This window comes from Protobothrops mucrosquamatus, unplaced genomic scaffold (assembly GCF_001527695.2).
Source record: "Protobothrops mucrosquamatus isolate PMUCROS unplaced genomic scaffold, P.Mucros_1.0 scaffold2098, whole genome shotgun sequence".
NCBI classification, from domain to species: domain Eukaryota; kingdom Metazoa; phylum Chordata; class Lepidosauria; order Squamata; family Viperidae; genus Protobothrops; species Protobothrops mucrosquamatus.
The window spans coordinates 435,561-444,839 of NW_015388200.1; the positions used below are offsets into that span (position 1 = coordinate 435,561).

Genomic DNA, 9,279 nt, shown 5'->3' on the forward strand with positions numbered 1-9,279 from the left:
TCTGCCAATCCTCCAAATTAGCATCTTTTTTTAAAATAGGGATCATTTGAAACAAGAAAAGAAACTTTGGGAGAATATTCATTTTTACTGCTGAGATTCTCCCCAATAAAGATAATTGCAATTTTTTCCAATCATTTAAATCCTTTTGCACCTTAAGCCATAAAGATTCATAATTATTCTTATACAATTTAGCATTAGTAGCTGTAATGTAAACTCCCAAATATTTTACCTTTTTAACCATTTCAAAACCTGTAAGCATAACTAACTTATCTTTATCATTGATAGACATATTTTTCGGTAGTATTTTAGTCTTATTACAATTAATCTTGAAACCAGAAACTTTTCCATATTGTGCAATAATTTCAACCAAATCAATTACCGAGTCTGTTGGCTGAGTTAATGTTAACACTAGGTCATCTGCAAAAGCTCTTAATCTATACTCAATCTTATTAACCTTAACTCCTTTTATTAACAGAATCTCCATTGTTAACACAAATAACAATGGAGATAATGGACATCCTTGTCTAGTTCCTTTTTGGGGTGTTTGGTTTTTATTCCCCCCCATCTGCTGGGTGGTTGCAGCAGGTTTTGGTCACTTCACATGACCCTGGGACACTGGGACCGTCATAAATATGAATCAGTTGCCAAGCATCTGAATGTAAATCACAAGACCCTGGAGATGCTGCAACATTCCAGCCGATCTTCTGCGCCAGGATCAGTGCTGCTTTCTAACTGATTGGTGCTTCTTCAGGGCTCAGCAGAAGCGCCAGGATCAGCACCGAGCTCCAGCTGGAGCCTGGCGCTGATCCTGGAGCTTCCACTGAGCCCTGACAGCCCTGCAGCTCCAGCCATCTCTCGCTCAGGCTTGTGTGGTGCTGCTACCGGTTCAGCTCATTCCCCTCCCCCGCTACCACTTTTCTAGGATGGTCGCGTACCACCTGCCAGGTGCCAATGTACCACAGGTGGTACCCGTACCACTGGTTGAAAAGCCCTGCTATAGTGGACAGCATTATTGTATGCTACTTCAGCAGTTCTATGATAAAGTCCATAGAGATCTCTCTCCAGGGTGCTGAAGGGTTTGCGACTGGCTGCAGGAGGCCGGGCGTATTTCCTTGCCTCCGTTTCACTGCTGCGCAGGTGGGGCAGCTGGCCACATAACTCTCCACGTCCTTCTTGATAGAGGACCACCAAAACTGTCTTTTTAGAAGGTGTAGGGTCTTTACAAATCCAAAGTGCCCAGCTGCCTTGGAATCATGGCATGTTTGCATAGTCTTTAGTCTCTGGCTAGCTGGACATATAATTTCCCTCCTACCCATGCGAGCCCCTCTCGCATAGAGCAGAGGTTTTTGTGGTTGAGGAACCAGTAGCCTTTCTCTAAGGCTTGTTTAAATTTCGAAGTGATAGTGGTGTTTAGCAGTGGGCTGCCTTTTGACTGCGCTCTTGTGGTCACTGGTGCTGCTAGCTGTTGCGCTGGGAGCATCAGTTTAACTATTTCTGTTTTTACACTATTATATTGTGGCAGCCTCAATAAAGAGTCTGCTAGAAAGTTCTTTCCCCCCAGCAGATAGCGCAGAGTAAAGTTAAGGTGCTGGAAGTGTTGAGCCCACCGCGCCTATTTGGGGGATAACTTCCTTGGGGTTTTCAGTGCTTCCAGGTTTTTGTGGTCAGTCCAAACCTGGAAAGGGATTTCACTTCCTTCTAGAAAATGTCTCCACATAAGAAGGGCCTACCTCACCACGTACACCTCTTTGTCCCACACGGCCCAGCGTTGCTCTATCTCAGTTAATTTTTTCGAGGTGTAGGCACAGGGCTATAATTGCCCTGTGTCGTTTTCTTGGAGCAATACTACACCCACTGCTACATCACTAGCGTCAGCCTGAACGACAAATGGTCTCTCTGGGTTTGGGTTCCTCAGAACTGGTTCCGCGGAAAAAAGTCTTTTTAAGTTTTCAAATGTGGCTTGGCATTCCATAGTCCACTTTAATGGCTGACTGGATCTTGGCTTATCCCCCCACCCCTTCATGCTCAGCAAGTTCATGATGGGAAGGGCGATTTGTGTGAAGAAGGGGATGAATTGCCTATATAAATTAGCAAAGCCCAGGAAACTCTGCAATTGTTTCCTGGTGTGAGGGGCCTCCCATTTCAAAACAGTGTGCACCTTTTCTGGGTCCATTTCCACCCCCTCAAGTGAGATTCAGTAGCCCAAGTAATCAATCTTCTCTTTGTGGAATTCACATTTCGAAAGCTTAGCATATAACTTAGCTGCATGGAGCTAAGACCACTCTGACCAATTTCACGTGTTCAGCCTTGGTTTCGGTGTAAATTAATATATTGTCCAGGTACACCAAAACTCCCTTATATAGGTGCTCATGCAGCACCTCATTTATCAACTGCATGAACACTGCATGGGCTCCTTGTAATCCAAAGGGGAGCACCTTAAATTGGAAACAGCCAAGGGGGCAGTTAAACACGGTTTTCCACTCGTCTCCTTCGTTAATTCTGACTTGGCAATAAGCCTCCTGTAAGTCCAGCTTAGAAAACACATTTCCCTTGGACAAGTGGGCCAGCATGTCCTTCATGAGGGGCAAGGGGTACACATTTTCCATGCATACTGCATTAAGGCCTCTATAGTCCATGCAGAGATAAAGAGACTCATCTTTTGTCTCCCGGAATAGTACCGGGGCTGCCACTCAGGGTCTTGCCGGCTGGATGAAACCTCGAGCCAGATTTTTATCTATAAACTGCTGCAGTTTCTCTAGTTCATGGAATATATTTTGGGTTTTGGGAGCTTGGCTCTGGGGACAATTTCAATAGTGCAGTCTGTGGCCCGGTGAGGGGGAAGTTCGTCTGAGCCCCTTTTGCTGAAGACTTCAGCCAGATCGTGGTACTCCCTGGGTGTGCCTTTCAACCCCTTGCTTCTTGCCACTGCTGCTGCTTCTCTATCCAGGCTTTCCCTTTCTCCCTGAAGCTTCTTAAGGGTTTTTTTCAGTTCCTTTGGGAACTTCAAGTTCCCTTCCCACCACTCTGTCCTTGGGTTCCATTTTTTCAACCACGTCAATCCTAAGACAAGGGGCCATTCCATTCCAGGTGCCACTTTGAATGTTAGAGGTTTGGAGTGGCTCCCGAAGGTTAAGCCCAGGGGTTCAGTGGTGAAGCTGGCCAGGATGCCCCCTGTGATGGACCCATTGAGTTGACAAAATGCGATGGGTTTTTTTAACCTCCTTAATTGGAATCCCAGTCTCCCTACCAAGGTTGGGCTGATCAGGCACCTGGTGCAGCCTGAGTCTATTAGGGCATTTAGGGCCACCCTTTCTTCCTTACCCAAAATGAACAGTCTTATGGGCAATGTGATTGGCGCAATCGGCCCACTTACCAAGGGGTCATTGTCATAGTTGCTTTCAGGCATCCCCGTCTCGTCCTCCTGTGGAGTTGGATTTCTCCCTCCTGGTTTCAGGGTTGGGTGGAACTCCACAACCTCCATGCTTTTCAGGGCTGAGTCCTTTGGGCTTTGAGTAGGTCTCATTGGCTTCCCTCTGGACAGTTGGTCTCCCTTCTTGGCTGGGGTTTTTGTGCAGCACTCCAGAGCACGATGGCCCTATTTGACACATTTGAAGCAGGCTGTTGAGTGTGGTTGAGCTGCCATGGGTTTGGTTGCCTCTCCTTTCCCGGGGGAGACCTCTTCCAAGTTTTCCCTGACTGGTATGGGTTGTGGTTCTGGTCGATCTCTGCTTCTTCAGCCAGGATGCACCAGTTGTGTAGGCGGACCAGGGCTCCACGGGCGATGCAGGCATTGTACAGGTCATCGTTGAGCCCATCCTGGAAACAGTTTACCAGGATGTCATTGGGCCAGTTGAGGCAGCACGCCAGGTCCCGGAACTCCTCCGTGTATTCGGCTATGGGGCAGCATCCTTGCCTGACTGCTTTTATGCGGTCTTACACTTTTCGATCGGCTAGGTCAGGGGTCGGCAACCTTAAACATTCAAAGAGCCACTTCGACCCGTTTCTCACAGAAAAAAAAAACATTGGGAGCCACAAAACCCTTTTGACATCTAAAATGAAGATAACACTACATATATCCTTTTTTACCTTTATGCTATGTGTTATGTATTGATGTAAATTGCTTAGAAACTGTTGAAAATGCTTAAATGGCTGCGACCATTTAAACTCCAGACTGACTGTCTACATACTTGTTAGCTTGTGTTTGAGTGGGAAAGACTGCTTTAATTCTATTGGCCGCTGTCTAGCGGTGATCCATATAAATAGAGGTTTACCGGCAGTTGCTGCTGCTTCTGTTGTTAACTTAATAAATGAGTTCTTGTTGCACCAATTGCCTTGTCAATGCCTCACCGAACCCGAAACATAACAGTGGCGATGAAGGTGGGATGTGCTGCTAAACAAGAAAGAGCCAGAAGTCACTAGGGGGTGAGACCAGGCCTCAGCGCCCTGGTAGGAACCATGTTCCCCCCCCCCTCTGCCTGCCAGCAAGCAACTCTGGAGGCCCACGCCCTGAGGGACCTGTCCCTAGGACCAACACAGAAGCCTTAGCAGCACAAGGCATTGAGAGGTCGGAGACAACTCACCATGGCCAAGCCCGGAAAACTGACGGAGTTCAACGTGTTGCATCCTGAGAGGTGGAGCTCATACATTTCGCGAGTTGAGAACTACCTGAGAGCTAACCAAGTTAGCGAAGGTGGCTTAAAGGCCGCAATGCTGCTGTGCATGTGCAGCCAGGCAACGTTTGATATAGCCAAAAACATAGTTGCTCCACCTACGCTTGAGTCATTTGCCTACTCCGAGCTCAAGAAAATGCTCAAGGAACATTTCGAGCCGAAGCTCTCTGTCATAGCCTGGAGACACGCCTTCGAACAAAGGGAGCAACAACCAGGCGAGTCTGCCGCCGAGTTCATAGCTGCCCTACGACAGGTGTCCTGGCTCTGCAATTTCACAGACCTTGAAGAGAGACTGAGAGACCATCTAGTTTGCAGGTTGAGGAACAGGGATCTCCAGCAGAAGTTGTTCGTGAAGGAGACCTTGTCGTTCCAAGATGCCCTAAAGGAAATTATGGCCGAAGAAGCCACCGGGGGAGCCGTAAAAGCCTTACGGCCCTCCAAGAACACTCCCAGCCCAGAAACAGTCCACCACGAGGACGCAGAAAGAGGGAAGGTCCCCGACATGGACCATGAAATCGATCTGCTGCAGAAGCCACCAGCAAGAGTTCAGCAGCCACTTGACAAGGAAGTTCCCTTCACTCGATGTATGGGCTGCGGAGGCCGACATAGATGCTCGGAGTGCAGGTTCCGCACAGCAACGTGCCGGGTGTGCGGCAAACAAGGCCACATCGCCGCCGTCTGTAAAGGTCGCCAGAGGGACATTCCACAAGAAGAATTTCCCAGGAAAGGTACCGGGATCCCGGGGCAACACAGAGTTGGCTTTTGTGCCAGCAGAAGGAGCATGCTTAGAACAGGTGCCCATCGCCCCATTAAGGAAAAGCTGAGACTCAAAGTCAAGCTTCAAGGAGTTCCATGCTACATGGAATTAGACATGGGGTCAGCCCTATCTATAATTTCCCAAGGAACTTTTAAACACATTTGCAGTTGCAGCGGCAAACGAGTTAAACTCAAGCCGTCGAATCTCCTGTTAACAGATTTCCAAAACTCCCGCGTAGCGGTTAAAGGAGAAGCTACACTCAAAGTACAGTTCAAAGAGTTTGAGGGTCCCCTGGACATCGTAGTAGTTGAGGGGCACCGCACAAGCCTCATCAGGTTAGACTGGTTTGATGCCTTGGGCATCCATGTGACTGGCATACACAGAATGCAAGCAGCGGACCTGTCGGTAGTTTGCCAAGAGTTTGCTGATGTTTTCAGCCCTAACTTAGGAAAGTACAAGGGACCTCCCATTACCCTCCACCTTGATCCTACCATAACTCCAATAAGGATCAAGCCTCGTAGATTGCCTTTTGCCGTCAGGCTCAAAATCGATGCAGAGCTGGACAAGCTGGTGCAAGGTGTGTTGCAGCCAGTAGACAGCAGTCGGTGGGAAACCCCCATAGTTACGCCACTTAAGGCCAACGGTGAGGTGCGCATATGCGCGGATTATAAGTGCACTATTAATAGAGCGCTTCAACATTCATATCCGGTGCCTGTAGTCAGCCACATTTTGGCGTCACTACAGGGAGGTCGCATATTCACCAAATTGGATTTGGCTCAAGCCTACCAGCAACTGCCCATGAACGATGCCACAGCAGAAGCTCAAACTATAGTTATCCACAGGGGAGCGTTCAGGGTAAAGCACCTACAATTCGGGGTCAGTGTCACCCTAGGGCTTTTCCAGGGTGTGATGGAATGCGCACTCAAGGGTATTCCAGGCGTGTGTCCGTATTTCGATGACGTCCTCATAGCTGGGGAGTCAGTAGAGAAATTGGCAGAATGGCTCAAGGCCGTCCTTCAGCGTTTCCATGAAGTGGGGCTGAAACTGAAAAAGGAAAAATACAAAATTGGGGTAGATTCAACCGAATTCCTCAGTTTCCGCATAGATGCCACAGGCATTCACCCGGCTGAATCCAAGCTTCAAGCAATTCAGCAGGCTCCCCACCCTAAGACAAAGGCATTCTTAGGCCTACTCAATTTTTATCATGCCTTCCTTCCGAACAAGGCCGCAGTGGCAGATTCGTTACACCGGCTCTTGGACAAAAAAGCACAGTGACAGTGGACCAGCGTCCACGAGAAAAGTTTTTCAGCAGTCAAATCACTGCTGTCTTCAAACTCGGTACTGGTGCATTTCAAGAAACAGCTGCCCATTAGCATTGCCTGTGACACATCTCTGTATAGGGTAGGGGCTGTGTTGAGCCATTTAATGGCTGACGGGAGCCAAGCTCCCATAGCTTATTATTCAAGGATTCTGTCCTCGGCAGAACACAACTACGCCCAAATAGATAAAGAGGCATTGGCCATCGTGGCTGGTGTCAAGAAATTTCATGACTATTTGTATGGTCGTCCATTCACGGTCTTTACGGACCACAAGCCACTTCTGGGTCTGTTCACGATGGACAAACACCTCAGATTCTATCTCCAATGATGCTGAGGTGGTCCATTTTTCTCTCAGCTTATAATTACAGGCTGCATCACAAACTGGGCAGGGAAATGGGCCACGCAGATGGTTTTAGCAGGCTGCCCCTGCCAAATTTAAAGCCAGACCCTGCTCCAGCTGCTCGCATCCTGGCTATCCAGGATTTGCCGGAGTCTCCCCTTAACGTGGGGGATGTGGCTGCTGAGACAGCTTCGGACAAAACGCTGAGTCGAGTGTTGAACTGGGTGCTCACAGGATGGCCGGAAAATAGTCCAGGGCCTAACTTTCAGAGCTTCAGTAGGAGAAAGGACGAGCTGTCAGCTCACAAAGGTTACATTTTGTGGGGGAGTCAGGTCATAGTCCCGCACTCCTTGAGGCCCAGGGTACTAGAGTCTCTGCATGAGGGACATCCGGGAATACTCCAGATGAAGGCACTCGTGAGAAGCTACCTGTGGTGGCCAGGGTTAGATAAAGATATTGAGGCCCAAGTACACAACTGCTACATTTGCCAGCAATCCCAGCCAGAAATGCCGCAAGCCCCCATCCATCGATGGGAAACCACACAAGCCCCGTGGTCAAGAATCCACATCGATTTTGTGGGACCCTTTCAGGGACAGCTGTTCCTCATTGTGGTGGACAGTCACTCTAAGTGGTTAGAGGTTGCACCTGTCCCAACTATGACTACTGCCAGGATCATCCAGGAACTGCGCAGGATCTTTGCCACGCACGGGTTACCCAACATGATAGTCTCAGACAATGGGGCTCAATTTACAGCTGCAGAATTCCAGTCCTTTTTGAGGGCTAATATGATCAGGCATGCCACTTCGGCCCCTTTTCACCCGGCCTCAAACGGCCAAGCGGAACGCATGGTCCAAACAACCAAAGAATCCTTAAAAAGGATCGTAACCAGCAACTGGCAGCATAGACTAGCAGACTTCTTATTCTGCCAACACATGACTCCCTGCACTTCCACGGGCAGAAGCCCAGCTGAATTGAGATGGGGCCATTGCTTAATCACTAAGCTGGATCGGCTGCATCCAGATGGAGTTGCCTCGGAATCAGCACAGCCAAAGTCACCACGCAGCTTGCAAGTTAGCGACCCAGTTTGGGCACGAAACTACAGTCAAGGGGCACTGTGGGTGGTAGCTGTGGTTGGTAAGGTGTCAGGGCCGCTTTCTTACAAAGTGGTCCTGGAAGACGGTTGCGTGCTATGTTGGCACATTGACCAACTGCGAAGAAGGCTAGCAAACCAGCCGCTGGCTCATGACTCTCGCGAAAGCCAAATTCAGGGGGAGCACGACAGCAGCCGGGCATCGGAATCTTTGAGCACTAGTGAGAATCCCAGCAGAGGGGATGGGGCACTAGCGGAGAGTGAGTCAGCCCCGAATGCAGAGACTGCAACCACTGAGTGAATCCGGCACACGGCTCTGATTTCCAGCCCGGTGGAAACTGTTTCACCAATGGACAATGGCTCGGGTCTACCCGGACAGACTAGCCACAGAGACTCAGGTCTACCCGAGTCCCAAAGTCCTGGTCTACCCAGCCTGGCAGGCAAGCTAGTAGACCGGGGCCCTCCAGCGCTGCCAAGACGTTTGGAGCAGGCGAGAAGGCCACCAAAGTACTTACAAGACTATGTTCAATAATTGTCATTATGAACTATCCAGGGGGAAGGGGTGTTATGTATTGGTGTAAATTGCTTAGAAACTGTTGAAAATGCTTAAACGGCTGCGACCGTTTAAACTTCAGACTGACTGTCTACATACTTGTTAGCTTGTGTTTGAGCGGGAAAGACTGCTTTAATTCTATTGGCCACCGCCTAGCGGTGATCCGTATAGAGGTTTACCGGCAGTTGCTGCTGCTTCTGTTGTTAACTTAATAAATGAGTTCTTGTTGCACCAATCGCCTCGTCAATGCCTCACCGAACCCAAAACATAACACTATGTATAAAAAAACTATAGTGTGTTGCATTTATGAAATCAATGAACTGCTACAAAGAAAACTAATTTTTATGCCAGAGAAAGAGGGGAAAAAAACCTTTCTCCTTCATCCCAACAGGTGAAAACAATTTTAGTAGCTAATCTACCATCTTTAAATACAGCATAATTATCCCCATACCTCATCTCTTAATTAAAAAAAATCAAAATATTTCATTAAACGTTCTTTACTAAAAGTCCAGTATAATACTAAACAATTATAAAGATAAAGTTAACTATA

General features: G+C 48.4%; 1 protein-coding gene across 1 annotated transcript; it reads left to right on the top strand.

Annotated features, from left to right (window-relative positions):
• The first annotated feature begins 4,581 nt into the window (after positions 1 to 4,581).
• LOC107294797 lies at positions 4,582 to 8,477 on the top strand. Its single transcript, XM_029285706.1, has 3 exons — positions 4,582 to 5,661; positions 7,380 to 7,871; positions 8,001 to 8,477. Exons 1-3 carry the CDS (start codon positions 4,582 to 4,584, stop codon positions 8,475 to 8,477), a joined length of 2,049 nt encoding a protein of 682 aa, XP_029141539.1.
• The last annotated feature ends 802 nt before the right edge of the window (positions 8,478 to 9,279 follow it).

Bases quoted from the DNA above. Each gene is read 5' to 3' on its own strand.
- LOC107294797 (XM_029285706.1), top strand. From the start codon at position 4,582: ATGGCCAAGCCCGGAAAACTGACGGAGTTCAACGTGTTGCATCCTGAG. The intron at 5,662-7,379 runs GTAGCGGTTAAA...AGAAAGGACGAG, and splicing joins CAGATTTCCAAAACTCCCGC to CTGTCAGCTCACAAAGGTTA. The intron at 7,872-8,000 runs ATGATCAGGCAT...AGACTAGCAGAC, and splicing joins AGTCCTTTTTGAGGGCTAAT to TTCTTATTCTGCCAACACAT.